Here is a 16,863-nt window from a genome sequence, read left to right as displayed (position 1 = left end):
TTAAATATTTTTTTAAGTTTTTTTTTTGTTCGTCCCTGGAGTATCCACCGATAGCAGTGACTAATCTGTACATATACAAGGTAGGATTCGAACCCTTGATCTTGTTTAAGCATGGATCAATCCCTACCGCTGAACCACACGCTTGAAATTTTTTTAAAGTTTTTATTATCTACGAATATTTAAAAATTGTAATTTAAGCTATTTTTTCTTTATTTAGTAAGTTTTATGAATTTTATTTGATAATAAGAAAAGAAGGTGGAGAGGTACAAACAAAACGACCACGCACACGCGGCATGGCAAATGGCAATAGCAGTGCAAAAAGGGGTGTTGTTTTGTGCGTGCGTTTACTTTTTTGTCACGACCCCCGAGGAACTGGATACCTGAAGCGAGATTCCGAAAATGCCCCTGACCGGTTTGACTTAAATGAAAAAAATCCAATCCAATTCTATGCAATGCAACGCACTCAGAAAGAGTTTGGAGTGGCAGGGAGTGAGGGTGGCGAATCAGAAGTGGAGAATTGGGTAAGAAAGCAAGAGAGGTTACTGTGTTGTGTTTGTTGTGTATGTCGTCATGGAGGGTGTGGCGGAGATGACAAAGGTGGCGCAGCAGAAGGGGAGCGATCCTCTGCTTTGGGCTCTACAGATGTATTCCAATCTCAACTCCGCCGGAGAGTCCCTTCCCTCCCTCGAACTCGCCGAGTTTTTGGTCTCTTACATTTGTTGGGACAACAATGTCCCTATTCTCTGGAAGTTTCTCGATAAGGCATTGATGCTGCACATCGTTCCTCCTATGCTGCTTCTCGCTCTCCTTTCTGTCAGGTCCATTTTCCCCTTCTCCTTCGCTACACTTTTGCTGCGTTCTCGTCGAGTGCTTTCTTCTTTTAGCGTTTCGCTCCATCGTCATACCTTCTTTTGTTACTTTTATGAATTATGAGCTCAATTTTACCTTAGCAGTGTTTTTTTATTTTTATTTTTTATTTTACAATAATGATTTTAATATGGCGAGTTCAGATCGTTTAGCTTAATGAGAAGGTGTTGCGGAATGAGGAGTGAGGCTCTGGTGATTTTTTTTTCTTTCTCGTGTGTTGTGTACAATACAGAGCTCGTTTGTCCTTGCAGTATCGGATCCGATTTATACGATCTTGTTTTGATCTGAATTAGATGTAATTATGAACCTCCGGTTTCTAATAATGCCGTGAAAATCATGGATGGTACAATTTTTCCCATATGAAGGGGCTTTTGATTTGTTTCAAGCTACTTATTAGTGATATTTTTCTTCTAAGTTAATCGTGCTCACAAAGGAAATCTAGCTACTGTTAGCTACTGCTACATGTTTTTCACTTTTTTCAATACTATAACTTCCGATCCGAGTCATAACCAACTAGCATTTATTTGGAGTCTTTTTTAATACAAGCGCATATCTGAGTTTGTCTTCTGAAAATAATGAGCATTTTTCAGTAGAGAAGCTTCCTAAAGTTTGTATCCAATCAGACTTTTAATGATTTTTGCACTGTGATTTCTCTTACAAAAACAAACAAGCCATTCTCCTGCTATGTGGGTGGGGTTGGCTTCATGGATTTTGGCACACTATTGTCTGTGTCGCATGTCATAGGTTTGTGAAGTCACATGTAACCTAAATACTTCTTAATAGTTTGCCATCATATCTGGTTTTGCCTCCCTTTTTCCTCTTTACAGAAGCATCATCTGAAATTGTTTGTATGTAGTGAGGGTCTTCGTCTTTCATAACCAAACCATCTTAAACGGTTTTCCATAATTTTTTCTTTTTAGAAACCCCTTCAACCTTCTCCCTGTTAAGCACATTCTTACTCTTATCCATTCGGAGATGATCACTAATCAATTCCAACATCCTCATTTTTGTATCCTTCATCTTTTGCTCGTGATTTCCATTCACTGCCCGCAATTTTGATCCAGAGTGTTAGGTTGTTTAATTGATGCTACATTCTAGGTCTCGTGTTCGGCCATGATTTTTTAGTTTTATTTTTTGATTAATTATTATAGTTTGGTGCTGGATAGAGGAATGTTTATCTGCTCAGTTTGGAACAAAATATATATGCCCGTGTTCCCTGATGTACTGCTGTTTTGGTGTGTTAATATATCGTGTTGTATCTTTATTCCTTTTGGCAGGGTTATTCCATGTAGACATGTCCAACCTGCAGCATACAGGCTATATTTGGAACTAGTCAAAAGACATGCTTTTGAGCTTAAATCTCAGATAAACAGGCCAGATTATCAAAAGTAAGCTTTAGTTGATATAATACTTTCTTTTTTTGAAAAAAATAAATAAATTTTTGCTTCATCTTGTTTATACCTTTCAAGTTACATATACTGTGAGGTTTTAACGTCTCTATCATATTCTGTTCTTTGACATTTAATGTGATTTTATCTACTACATCAATGATTGATAATTGAAATGTTCAGTAGTTGAGTATGCTACTTAATTGTATCATCCCGAGTTTACTTTGATTAAAGTTATAAGGCTATCAGCAGTAACCCAAGTTTGACAACTCTAATTTGATTTACATACGGTGTTAACAATGTCGGATGGTCAAAATTCTGCCATATAAACACGCCACTGCAGCCTTTGGTGTTGCCCGAGTGGGCCTCCCTTCACAAATTGCCTATGGCAGATTGGAAAAAAAATCTGCCACAGCTACCATTTAGCAACATTGTTTACATATATGAATATTCATGTGTCTTATACATAAAATATTTCCTAAGCAATTAACCATGCCAGCACTCAATCCTTTTGTAGATAAACACTTAATTTTATGTGCAGTACAGTACGTTCTTTTAATAAATGTTTTGACTTCACCAAAGTTCGTTGGTCCAATTAGTGTTGCAGTTGGTCCTCAAATCTCAAAGTTTTGAGTTTGAGTCTTGGGTTTGATAAAAAGACATCGTTGGAAGGGATAATCTTAATGTAGTTAAGGTCTCGAGAGAGACTAGTTTTCGGCAAAGCCGGAGGATACTCCTATCCTATCTCCTACCAATACCATGGTACCATAAAAAAAATGTTTTGACTTCACTGGCATTTGTTTTGTCTTTATACTCAGCAGAAGTTAGGTTATGTGTTAGGCTGTAAATAAGTCTTGCGGCTCTCTTCATTTTTTTTTTTTGGAAAAATTTTTTTTTTTTGTATGTTCAATACTTTTTATGTCAGTATGTTGTGACATGGTTTTGTTTTTTGAAAATATATTGCAGATGATAGTTCATCTGACAATTTTTTTTCTAGTAGTTGGTGCATGCATACTTCCCTAATTTCTTTACTGTAGAATAAAGATGAATGGTTGAGAACTTGAGATAGTTATGAACTATTAGTGTTAATAGGTTATTGTGTCTAGTGGTGCACTTTGGTTATTTGTTAATTCTTCTGCTTATACTATGGACAGGGTCATGAAATCTATAGATGCTGTTCTTCATCTTTCCAACATATTTGGCATGTCACAAAGTGAGCCTGGCATTCTGGTGGTTGAATTTATTTTTTCAATTGTCTGGCAGTTGCTTGATGCTTCATTGGATGATGAAGGTTTGCTGGAATTTACTCCTGATAAAAAGTCTAGATGGGCAATACTATACCAAGATATGGAACTGGATAGGCATGATAATTATAGTGATAAAAAGACTGAACAACATGAGAAATTGCAAAATGCAAATACACTTATGGCTGTTGAGATGATTGGGCAGTTTTTGCAGGATAAAATATCTTCAAGGATTCTTTGCTTGGCTCGCCAAAACTTGTAAGTTCTTTATATTTGTTCGCAGTATCTGCTGTTGAATTTTAATTTTAACATGGTCAAACAGAATATATCTGTTTATTCCAAAATTTCCTATAAATTTGATTTGGCATATCCTTCCTAATTTTACATTTTCATTTCAATTTTCGAGTTAATAAAACGATTTCAAAGTATTCATGGAATCTTATATTCCACAAACAATTCTTATGGTAGCAATTTCATGTGGTATTTTTTTTAATGATAATGTCAGCCTGTCACACTTAGTGGGATACGGCTCGGTTATTGTTGTTGGTATTTGCTCAGCATCTTTCTTCTGTTTTATCAGGCCTGTACATTGGCTTAGTTTTAACCAGCGGCTGCAGCTTCTGGGAGCAAATTCATTAGCATTGAGAAAATCAAGAACACTAAGTCCTGAGGCACTTCTGCAATTGACTTCAGATTCTTGTATGGTCTTGTCTCGAGAATGCAAAACAAATTCACAGCAAAAGTTCCAAACAGTTATGTCTTTTGAATATCTTTCTTCTTCTGCATCACTGTGTCATGGTGCAAGTCATTCCGCTCTCTGGATTCCTCTTGATCTGGTGCTGGAGGATGCCATGGACGGTTATCAAGTTAGTGCAACAAGTGCCATCGAAACAATTAGTGGTAAGGCTGAGAATAGTTATTGGAATCTGACTGAAATAGTAGATATAGTCTTTTCAACCTTAATTTAGGTACTTGGGTCATGAAGAAATGTGTTGTGTAGGTTTGATAAAGACCCTCCGAGCAATAAATGGCACCTCTTGGCACGACACTTTTCTAGGCCTTTGGTTAGCAACTCTTCGTCTTGTTCAGAGGGTAGAACTCTTACTCTGCAACTCAATCTGTTATCCTGTGAAGTTGTGGTTTTAAATATATCTTGTCCATCAATTACTTCTGCTATTCCCTTACCATACACTTAATTTGCAATTAAGGAATTTGCATAAGTGGTTTAGTCCGTCAATTTAATTATTGATTCATTTATAGGAAAGAGATCCCATTGAGGGCCCAATGCCTCATCTTGATACTCGCTTATGCATGCTCTTGTGTATAATACCTCTTGTTGTTGGCGATCTTATTGAGGAGGAGGAAGGGACACCAGTTGATGAAAAAGACAATGGTCCTACAGATTGCTGGATAGAGAAAAAGATTTCAGGAAAATGTCGCCATGATTTAGTCTCAAGTCTCCAGGTGCTGGGTGATTATCAGAGCTTGCTCACTCCACCTCAATCTGTTGGCGCTGCTGCAAATCAAGCTGCTGCAAAAGCAATGCTATTTGTTTCTGGCATCACAATAGGTAGTGCATATTTTGACTGCCTCAGCATGACGGAGATGCCAGTTGACTGTTGTAAGTGATGTATTACTTTCAGTGTCAATTAAAAATTATATATAGATATTCAACAGCTGGAACAAGTTCTCGAAATTTTAGCAGTGCATTATTGAGGATGTTTTGCATTTTCGGAATCTCTCTGATTTCCTTCCAAATTTGAAAAAAGAAAATATATGCCGCATGTTTCACATGCTGAGATGAAGTTTAACAACCTAAGATGTGTATGATAGTGTTTCTTATTGCTGCAAAAGTAATCTATGTTGTCTAGTTAAGTAAATATGCACTTCAAAATTATACTGATTATAACGCAGCAGGAAGTCATGCAATAGGCACATAATTTAATGCCAAGCCCGCAATTTGCATTTCTGATTATGTTCAAATTGCGTAAAGTTGACAGAGGTTTTCTTTCAAAGTCTTTTAAAGGTGGTGATTGTCTATTATGAAGTGTGGTCTGATTAACTTGATCACCCTCTTGTAAAGACAAATAGATTGCGTAATTTGAATCTGGGAAAAGGAAAACTCTACAAAAGTGAACATTGCCAATTGGACTAATATAATATACTCGGAATACCTGTTAAAAAAAATGGTGAAGATGCCTCCTTGAGCACAGAAAATAGCCTATATCATCCTTTGCAAATTATGTACCTTTAAAGACACTAGTGAGGATACGTATCAGTGTATTTCCATTGTATCTTTTCAGCTAATTATGAATTTTCCTTTTGTGGTAAAATTGTTTCAAATAGGAAACATTGTTTGTAACCAGTTTACCAAGAATTTATTGTTTGTGATTTTCCATACATTTTTAATTAAATTAATTAATCTATTTCTTCTTTTTCAGCTGGAAACATGCGTCATCTGATAGTTGAGGCTTGTATTGCGCGCAATCTACTCGACACATCTGCATACTTATGGCCAGGTTATGTAAATGGACGTATCAATCAAATACCTCAGTGTATGCCAACCCAAGTACCTGGCTGGTCATCATTTATGAAGGGAGCCCCACTTACTTCAGTGATGGTTAATGCTTTGGTTTCAAGTCCTGCAACAAGGTATGATCTAATTTTGTCTTATTCAGTAAATCGGTGCATATATATTTGAGATTCTGCAACATTCTAATTTTTGGCAAAGGTGTTCTTGTATAGTATTTATTGTGTTCCCGCTTTGTAGGCCCATAGCCATAATGCTATGACCTTTATGAAACTATTTTAAGGAAGTTTTTATATTTTAAACTCAGTCCTACACAGGCCACAGAAGAAGCCTGGCGGTTGAAAATTACTAGTTTTTTTTATCGTGGCCTACCTCTATGCGAATTTGTTTCAGGGATATCTATCATGTGGGTGATGTGAAGTTTTCTTTTCATTCTCACGTTTAATGCATCTGTCACTGTATGGGCAAATTAGCATAATGAAACATGAGATAATTTGCTAAATACAACAAAACTTCACCTTAAACTGATTTTATAACATAAGGGTGATTATGAGTCGGTAGGATTTAAATTACTTCTAAAATTTTCATTGCCTGGTCTTCAGTTTTTCTTTCTTTTTTTTTTTTTTTTCCTGAAGCCAGGTATGTCAGATGCTCTTTTTTGTAAATTTACCAAAAAGGTAAAGCAACTGAATTTACGCTCCTGGATTTGATGGAAGCTTAGCAGAGCTGGAGAAAATTTTTGAAATTGCAATTGGAGGATCAGAAGATGAAAAGATATCTGCTGCTGCCATTCTTTGCGGAGCATCCCTAATTCGCGGCTGGAATATCCAGGTAGTGAAGAATTAGACAGTAGAGCAAATAAAAACTCCAATCATTTGCTCAGTAATGTAAACTGTTGAGCTGATTCTTCTTTCTAACCACCTTCCAATCCTAATAAAATTTGGATTTCTATTTTATGCAGGAACACACTGTACATTTCATTCTTAGGTTGTTATCTCCACCAGTTCCTGCAGAAAACACTGAAGGAAACAGCTATTTGATAAATTATGCTCCAATACTTAATGTACTCTTTGTTGGAATTGCATCTGTTGATTGTGTTCAAATATTTTCGCTACATGGCTTGGTAAGTTTAATTCAATCCCTAATTTAAAGTGTTATTGATAGAACATGGAATTTATGTGAATACACGATGAAGATCAGACCCTAGTACCACTCTCAACCTTTACACCAATTGCTTGAATTTTTTTCGTCTTCCCTTCATTTTCCCTTCATTTTCCTCCTTTTCTAATTCCCATCTCCCTCCCTTCCGTTCACACCCAAATATTTAATCCCTTTAGTCTCATGCCAGCTCTATACACGGTTACTCCTTAATCTTCGCCTCCAACTGTGTTTGACCTATTCCCTAACAGCTCAGTAGTCTTAACTCTCCTTTTCCTGCTATAAACTAGGTTAAAAGGAAGCCAATTAGGAAATATTCAGTAGACAAATTTATTGTTTACGCCTTGTATTGATGTTTTCCTTGTATAGGAACCTTGTATGTATACACAAGCTAGGCTTATTATTATAATTTGATTTAATGCATTTCCCAATTCACCAACCAGGTTCCACAGCTTGCATGTTCGTTGATGCCAATCTGTGAAGTTTTTGGGTCTTGTGTGCCGAATATCTCATGGAGTCTAACATCAGGGGAAGAAATATCTGCCCATGCTGTGTTTTCAAATGCATTTATTCTTCTTTTAAAATTATGGAGATTTAATCGTCCTCCTCTTGAATATGGAATTGGAGATGTACCTACTGTTGGTTCTCAATTGACTCCTGAGTACTTACTATTAGTACGTAATTCCCACTTAATGTCAGCTGGTAACATCCACAAAGTTCGAAACAGAAGGAGACTCTCAGAAATAGCAAGTTTATCATCGCCAAATTCTGTATTTGTTGACTCCTTTCCAAAATTAAAAGTGTGGTATCGGCAGCATCAAGCATGTATAGCTTCAACACTCTCTGGTCTTGTTCATGGAACTCCTTTTCATCAAATTGTAGAGGGGCTTCTTAACATGATGTTCAGAAAGATTAATAGAGGAAGCCAAACTACTATTACATCTGGAAGCAGTAGCTCATCTGGACCTGCAAATGAAGATGCCTCTATAGGGCCAAAGTTGCCTGCTTGGGATATTCTTGAAGCCATTCCCTTTGTAGTTGATGCTGCTCTTACAGCCTGTGCTCATGGAAGACTGTCTCCACGTGAGTTGGCAACAGGTATGTGTGTTTTGATCAGTGGAAAACGCCAAATAGCTTGTAGAACTCATAATTTCTAAATTACTGAAGACAATCTAACTGGATGAAAGCAAACCTTGGGAAGTGTCTTATTCAGTTTCAAAAATTTTGCGGATGTATTTTACCACTAAATAGAGCAAGAGTAACCAAATTCATGTTCATGTAGACTTCCCTTGATGTAAATAGCAGTATCATGATATACCAAAATGCTTTTCTCAATATCAGGGCTTAAAGATTTAGCTGATTTTCTTCCTGCGTCTCTGGCAACCATAATAAGTTACTTCTCTGCTGAAGTAACTCGCGGAGTTTGGAAACCTGTATTTATGAACGGAACAGATTGGCCTAGCCCCGCTGCAAATCTACTGAACGTTGAGGGACAGATCAGGAAGATTTTAGCTGCAACTGGTGTTGATGTGCCTAGCCTTGCTTCAGGTTTTCTCGTTATTACCCTAAATTCTATATTCTTTTAAGTCCCGACTTATAATAAATGCATTTTCAGGAGAGATGATTTACACATACAATTCGTGTTTCGTTACAATTTTTTCTATTTAATTTTCTTTTACACTGCTTGAACGAGTATTAATACCAATTGCCGTTTAGAAAATGTCTTCCTCCATCTTCCAACTTTATTCGTAAGTTGTTATTTAGTATTGTGACAATGGTCATCATTTTCACAGGTGACAGCTCTCCTGCCACACTTCCATTGCCCTTGGCTGCCTTCACAAGCCTTACCATAACCTACAAAGTTGATAAGGCATCAGAGCGTTTTCTTAATTTGGCTGGCCAAACATTGGAGAGCCTCGCTGCAGGTTGTCCATGGCCTTGCATGCCAATTGTGGCTTCCTTGTGGACCCTAAAGGCAAAACGTTGGAGTGACTTCCTTATCTTCTCAGCATCTAGAACTGTCTTCCTCCACAACAGTGATGCAGTAGTTCAACTTCTAAAAAGCTGCTTCACAGCTACCCTTGGCATGAACACCTCTCCCATCTCATGCAGTGGTGGTGTTGGAGCCCTCCTAGGACATGGATTTAAGTCCCATTTATGTGGAGGGATTTGCCCAGTTGCTCCAGGAATTCTCTATTTACGCGCTTATCGTTCAATCAGGGATATTGTTTTCTTGACAGAAGAAATTGTTTCCATCTTGATGCACTCTGTGAGGGAAATAGTACGTAATGGGCTGCCAAGGGAGCGATTAGAAAAGTTGAAAGCAACCAAAGATGGTATAAAATATGGACAGGTTTCACTGGCTGCATCAATGACTCGGGTGAAGCTTGCTGCAGCCCTTGGGGCCTCTTTAGTATGGATATCAGGAGGGTTGATGCTGGTTCAATTATTAATAAAAGAAACTTTGCCATCCTGGTTCATATCTGTTCACAGATTAGACCAGGAAGAGAAGTCAGGTGGAATGGTTGCAATGCTTGGTGGATATGCACTTGCTTACTTCGCAGTTCTTTGTGGTGCTTTTGCTTGGGGAGTTGATTCATCATCATCAGCTTCAAAGCGACGACCTAAGGTTTTGGGTATCCACATGGAGTTTCTGGCAAGTGCACTTGATGGTAAGATATCTCTAGGCTGTGATTCAGCTACTTGGCGTGCCTATGTGTCAGGTTTTGTGAGCTTGATGGTAGGTTGCACACCTAACTGGGTGCTGGAAGTAGATGTGCACGTGTTGAAGAGACTGAGCAATGGGTTGAGGCAGTTGAACGAGGAGGAACTTGCTCTTGCTTTGTTGGGTGTTGGTGGGGTAGGTACAATGGGTGCTGCAGCTGAGCTCATAATTGACACTGAAATATGAACATATTTTCTCTATTTTGAGGGCACCTTTTCCTTTTAGGATGACTTGTACATTAGTTAACTTTCATGTTCATAAAGTTGTGCAGCATTTTCAATTGACAGTTTTGTTTGAAATATAGCACGTATTAGAATGGAAAATTTTGTATCTACAACGTTCATCTAAGCTAAGATATGGTTTAAAATTTTCATTTGGCATCGGTGTTAACCTCGTTTCACGATTGCCAGTATTACATGGTCTCGGACTTCGTGGCCTGGCCGTTTTTCTTACCTACATTCTAATTCTAAATAAAGACTATATCAAGCCCCACATGACCGTCTGTTTAATGGTATACGAGTCATTTCATTATTGCAATGTATTTTTATATATTTTTTTCTTTATCTCTATTCATCACTTATTTTATTTTATATTTATTTCTTCTCTCTTTCTATTTCTTTTCTAATTATAGGAAATTTATCGAAACATGAATGGGAATAAATTTGTGCATTAGCTGGTGAAAAGTTTCAAACCTTAAAAGTTTGATGAAAAAAAATTTGTTCGGAAATCAAAATTCGGTGATCGTGATTATGCAAATATAAAATAAACAAGCCATACGTTAACAACGTTTGGTGGTTTCTCTTGAAATTGAAAAATAAAAAGTCAATCATAGGATCTAGCTCAGGTGAATAATAAACTGAGTGTAATCTCTACCGTGTCCGATTTCCATGAATAAAAAAAAACTAATCATATCTATACACAATTTTTTTAATGAATTGCTTTTACCCTCCACATATAAAAAGAAAAGTGGATAGAAACCTACAACAATGTTATATTTTAGTCGACTTGCCTTTTTTAAAAGCAAGAGTGTGTTTTAATGTATAAATAAAACTAATAACCATTATTTAAAATATCAACAATTGATATTAAAGTAAATTATACTTGTATATTTTGTGTTTTTTTTTTATAGATATAGTCAATATCTTTATGTTATTTGGACCTATAGTGAGATTCTTTAAAAGTTAAAAAGATATTACATTCGTACCTCTAGGTTCCTCTTCCTTCAACGAGACCTCTTAAAAGTTAAAAAGATGTTATTATCATGCCCTTGGATTCTGCTTCCTCCATGGATTCTTCATCGAATTCCACCACCATCTCCTCCTCCTCCTTTTCCTCCCCCTTTAGCACCTTGTTCATATACACCAACTCCCCCCAAAGTCTCAATTATGTTTACTCTCAGCCCAAGACCAAGAAAAAAAACCTCCTCCAAGAGTGCTCCCCACCTTTACACTACAACACTACAACCATTACAACATATAGAAATAACAAGGAGAAGTTGAACTAGTTTATGTGAGAGATATAATAATTAACATGGATACTCCCAAACTTCTAAGTAGATGTTCATGCTAGTAAGCCATGACACCTTATTATGTTGTTGTTTGCAAGTAACAATTGTAAGTAATGGTTATAGCATCACGATGCAACGGTGAGGGTATTATCAAAGGAGGTTTTTTTCTTGAGCTTTTTAGGCTGTGGGCAAACATGGTCAAGGCTTAGGGGGAAATTGGTGTATATGAGCAAGGTGCTAGAGGGAGAGGAAAAGAAGGAGGATGAGGTGGTGGTGGAGCTTGAGGAAGACTCCGTGAAGGAAGAAGAGCCCAAAAGTGCAAGTATAACATCTTTTCAACTTTTAAGGGATTTCACTAAAGGAAAGAGGACTCAAGGGGTGCGATTGTAACATTTTTCAACTTTTAAGGGGTCTCACTATAAATCCAAGTAGAGGGGGCGTATTGACTACAATCTAAAAAAAAATACAAGAGGTACGAGTGTAATTTACTCATGATATTATTATAACTAATTTTAAATTGTTATACATGTATTTGAAATTTATAACTATGAATATATTTTATCCTTTTAAGTATAGTGAGTAAGATATGACTATTAAAAAAGACAAAACTTTTCATCCGAATATCTAACATAAGATAACTTTACACTAGTTGACTCACATATGCATGTGACATTATATTTAGGTTTGACTCTTCTAAAGTGAACAAATTTATACAATTGAAAAATGCAAATATAATTATAATCAATCTTAGTTAAAGTACTTTTACATTTGGTGTGTTCTGATTTGTATTTGTTTTAGTGTTTGAAAGTTTAGGTGAGTTACATCTTAGAGGCTAATCAAGATTAGGGCACACTCAATGCTCTAAATGCTTAGTGTAATATATTTCAAATTTGACAACTTAGCGACTGCACTCCATAATACTTCACATGGTGACATTTCATACAATTCTTTATTGGTTAGAATTTTTCACCAGATAGAATCTTTTAGAGGAAGCCCTTTCTGAGATTCTTGGTTGCCTTCTAGATCAACGATTGTCCCCACAGGTTGATACAAGACTTTTCAATGAGTTTTGTCTTTACTTACATATATTATAAGAAATTTCTCAAAAGGTTACCCATCCTTAAATCATTCCAAGTCAAACACACTTAACTGTAAAGTTTTTAAGTGATAAACTATCAAAAAATAGGTGTATCTTGTTTGCATATGTAATATTAATTAATTCTTTTAAATCATCATCGACACAGTCTCACATTTGTACAACCTCTAAATTTTTATTCTGGTATACTTAGAATGTTACACTAAAAGAGATTCTTACAAATTATCCACCAATAAGGTTTTCACATCAGTAGTGAAAATCAAACTCATGTCCTCCTTTTATTTATTTTTTTTTTTACTTGTACCATGTGTGTTTTGAAATCTCGTTGCATCATGCAAAATTGGCATCAAATACTCACATTTATGATTAAATGTACTTCAAACAACTTCCAATTTTTACATCAAGTATGTGTGTTTATCCTTTGTAAATGTGCAACCAAAACACCCACTATTTAACTAAAAATCCATGTAAAAATAAACACACAAAACATAACTAATTTATTGTGTATTTGGTTCAATGTTAGAACCAACAAAATGTGGATCCACAATGTGAAAATTTGAAACTTTTTAGAGTACAGGTGTCAAAATAAATTCCAACCTGGTGAGTCAACCTGATTTATCAAAAGTTTGGTTTGGGATGAATTAGAAAATAAATTTGAGTTTTAATTTTCGTTAAATTCTAACTTGACTAACTTAACTTATGAGTCAAATAGTTATGAACCAAGGTGAGTCAAGTTGGCTTGTTACTCACTACAATTAAAAAAAATTTTAAAAATAAAATTATATATATTTTACGTAGTTGTCATTTAAAATTTTGATTGGTATTTACATTTGTATTTGCATTTGAAATAAATGATTGACTTGGTTTTTTAATAGAAAAATTGTAAATCTTTATTTTATTTATTAAAAATATAAAACACTTAATTAATTTTTTTGTTTTTATTTTCTTTTAAAAAAATATAATGAATCAATCCACCAACATGTGATAAATTGATTTGAGCTGGAACTTTTTTTTGATCTACCAAAAAATAAGCTAAGTTAAGTCAACCTATTTAAAACATTATACCGTAGTGATCCAATTAAGGGGATTGAATTGGCACAGTTAGACAACTCTAACTTAAAATAAATTTTATATAAACATGAAAAATAAAGATAAATTTATCTATATAAATAATCAAATATGCTTTTTCTTAATAAAGAACTTGTGTTAACTACTTCAAAGATGCATATAGTTTTCTCTCTTACTTTATACATTTCTCATTTTTTTTATCCATAAAAATTATATATATTCCTCACTTTACATTAAGCTAATTCATAATTAACTATTATACAAATCTTTGCCTGTGATATACCTTAGGACTAAATCATAAAAAAAGCGTCCCATTTTATTAAATGTTAAAAACTTTATGGACAATGGAGAAGGGACAATTCCATCTTTAAAGATAAAGGTGTAAAATTTATGGTTTTTTTTTTAAGTGTTAACAGATGAGGGCAAACTTACCAGAGCCGATATGTTTTTTATTGGTCAAAATCAAAAGAAACGCACCACTCCTGTAACAATTCACATTACAATTTATATATTATTAACTGTTTATCTTACATTATTTAGTATATAATCAACATTTTTAAAATCAAAATATACTCCGTATTCTACACCAAGTAGAAGTTGAGTATGTGCATAAAGATGAATGCTTGTCGCTGTCTAAGCTCTCACCGGATAATAAAAATGGGTCATAACAAAAAACAAAAGAACCTAAGGAAATATTTTGACATGTGACATGGAAGATTAAAATTCCACCATGCACGTAGCAACAATGAGAAACTCTTGGGCATGATTTATCACACCAGCCATTCAAATCATTAAATAACATTTGTAAAAATATATATATCTAGCATATATAGAGCTCACTACCTTCAGAATTGGGACAGAAACATAATAGTTTACAATTTCACATAAACCTAGAGCAAGAAATAATAAAAATGGCTGCGTCAGAGTTGTTCGTTCCACCTAGAAGAAGACAAAGCTATCGGGTTACGACGCAAACTTGTTACGTTGTTTGCATTCAACTAAATTAAAAAAAAAAAAAAAAAACTGATTCCAACTCTGAACACGAACAATGGCATGAAAACCCCCCAATATCTTACTCCAACACAACTTCATCGTGACTTGAAATATTTTTTTTTCAAAAAAAAAAAAAAAAAAGAAGCAACCATGTGAGATTATTTATAAATCAACAGTTGCAAAATTAAAGAAAAGGAAAAAGAAGGAAAAAGCGAATCAGTTAGAAGAGGAAGAAAGTGTCTTGAGGTAAATTTGAAGAAAACTCTGGAGACACTTGACTCTCTCCCTGATGGCTTGCACGTCCACCTTAATCGTTTCCAAGCACCCTTTCAGCGACCGAACCATCACCAACATCGTATCCAACTGAGCCAACTCGTTCACCAATGAACCTGCCTCTTCTTCTTCTTCTTCTTCTTCCTCTTCTTCTTCTTCTTCATCTTCTTCTTCTTCTTCTTCCTCCTCTTCTTGGAGTTCCGCCAAGGCGGGGGCGTAATTAAGCTGCAATTGAAAGGCGTTCATGTCATCCATGGCCTTGGAAGCGAGATCCGTTATGTCCGAGAACGATTTGTGGAGGTGCTTCTTCACGAATTGGGGATCCACCACTAGGGATTTCCACCGCTTGCACACGCACCTCAATTGCAGCGGGTTGCTAACCCTAACCCTAGCCAGGATTTCGATCATCAGGTCCTCCGGCAGGAGCGCCGTCACCGCCGCCGCCGCCTCCGCCATCATGCGCCGTCGTTTCCTCGTCATCACCGCCATCGCGCGCCAGGTTCCGATTCTCTCCTCTGGATCTCGATCGGTTTCGCTATTATTACATGGTATCAGGTTTTGTTTCGATTCGGGTCGGAACGTGCTGTTGCACTCTCGTTTTAGGGCTCCGATTTTGATGCTTTCGAACTTCAAATCCTTTCAGTTACCAAAATTGTTCCTAATTAAAATCATTAAATTCTTCCCATTAAGTTCATCTAGAAATTAATTGCATAGATTATGTTATAATCTCTATATAACAATTATAATGATTATATGAAACCAAAGTCCTTTGAACAATTTTATTTTTTAACTATAACATTTTTAGGTATAAAAAAAACTATAACATTTTTAAGAATTCTTTTTCTAATAAGGATATTTTTAGAGGTTTTTTTTATGTCTTATATCTTAATTTATTATTTTTAATTTTTTAAAATTAAATTATAATTTATTAAAAAAAGATATTAATGGCTATATTTATTTTTATATCATAGTATGAAATATTTATTATAAATATAAGGTATAATTTATATATTGAAAATATTTATATAATACAAATTTTAATTATAATATAATTTATATATTTCATGTAAAATTAATATAAATATAATGTACATGTTAAAATGTTACTCATTACATTAAATTCTTATTTTCAAACTATAGGTTGACTTTAGATAATATACACCAAATCTTAAATTCTAACATAGTTAATGTTATTGTAATGTATAGCATATTTGAAGATGAAGAAAAATCACACATAATGTGCAAATTAAAAATTTGAATGAATTTATATGGTAACTTAAAATTAACTATAATTATAAAAATAATTGTGTTTGAAGGGGAGAGATATACCAAGAAAGATATTGAAAGTAGTTGTAGAAAATAACCTCATAAACAATTATATCTCTAAAAATTTAATTTTAATCAAGTTTAATAATATTGTTTGTATAAAATATGGTGTAATAATATTTTGTCTATTTTGTTGGGTTATGAAAATTAAGAGTTTTAAATTATTGTCATGCTTGAAAAAGTTGTTGAATTTTTTTAATCAATAAAAATTATAATGATGATAACAAAGTTTTAATTTAAAATGTGTATAGTGACTACATCATTAATAAATGATGTGAAGTTCTAAGAAACTAAGTATATTGATATCATTCTAAGAAAATGTTCTTGGCTAACAAATTGTTTTGCATCTATGATCAAAAAGTTATCCTTTTGCACAAAATCTTATTTATGTTGATTTTGAGGTTTGAAATTCCTTCTTTTTGAAAGGAAGGGTAAATCCTTTTTGTTTTAATATTTATGTACTACATGGCAAAATTTTCTTATTGCCTAACTTTTGAAAAGTTAGGAAACTCGCCACATTGAAGAATTGCATTACAAGATTGTGGAAGATTCAATTGGGATTTGAATAGATGGATATTGACAAAATATATTTTATGGTTAAATTTAACTCAAAAATAGGATAGAAAAAAAGGGGAACCATCATGAATTAAATTTTTTTTTTATCATTACTTAGCTTTTGGCACTCTAT

At 34.6% G+C, this 16,863-nt stretch overlaps 2 protein-coding genes across 3 annotated transcripts; one reads left to right on the top strand and one right to left on the bottom strand.

Moving 5' to 3' along the window:
* Positions 1-392: 392 nt before the first annotated feature.
* RFR1 (REF4-related 1) lies at positions 393-10,285 on the top strand. 2 transcript variants are annotated; one of them, XM_020371300.3, is made up of 12 exons: positions 393-818; positions 2,145-2,255; positions 3,410-3,757; positions 4,080-4,399; positions 4,500-4,591; positions 4,760-5,120; positions 5,941-6,151; positions 6,746-6,860; positions 6,991-7,152; positions 7,631-8,285; positions 8,529-8,735; positions 8,981-10,285. In XM_020371300.3, the coding sequence occupies exons 1-12, from the start codon at positions 571-573 to the stop codon at positions 10,096-10,098; spliced, it is 3,948 nt and encodes a 1,315-aa protein (XP_020226889.2). In that variant the 5' UTR covers positions 393-570; the 3' UTR covers positions 10,099-10,285. The 2 variants fall into 2 exon arrangements, with proteins under 2 accessions (XP_020226889.2, XP_029130394.2); XM_029274561.2 differs by lacking the exon at positions 393-818 and having other exon boundaries at positions 2,139-2,255; positions 3,519-3,757.
* Positions 10,286-14,632: 4,347 nt separating this feature from the next.
* On the bottom strand, positions 14,633-15,556 carry LOC109795055 (uncharacterized). Its single transcript, XM_020354465.3, has one exon. The coding sequence runs from the start codon at positions 15,336-15,338 to the stop codon at positions 14,793-14,795; it is 546 nt and encodes a 181-aa protein (XP_020210054.1). The 5' UTR covers positions 15,339-15,556; the 3' UTR covers positions 14,633-14,792.
* Positions 15,557-16,863: the final 1,307 nt, after the last annotated feature.

Source organism: Cajanus cajan, chromosome 1 (genome assembly GCF_000230855.2).
Source record: "Cajanus cajan strain Asha chromosome 1, NIPB_CcT2T_4, whole genome shotgun sequence".
NCBI classification, from domain to species: domain Eukaryota; kingdom Viridiplantae; phylum Streptophyta; class Magnoliopsida; order Fabales; family Fabaceae; genus Cajanus; species Cajanus cajan.
The sequence above is the reverse complement of the archived record's forward strand: the minus strand, read 5'-3'. Positions and strand labels throughout refer to the sequence as shown.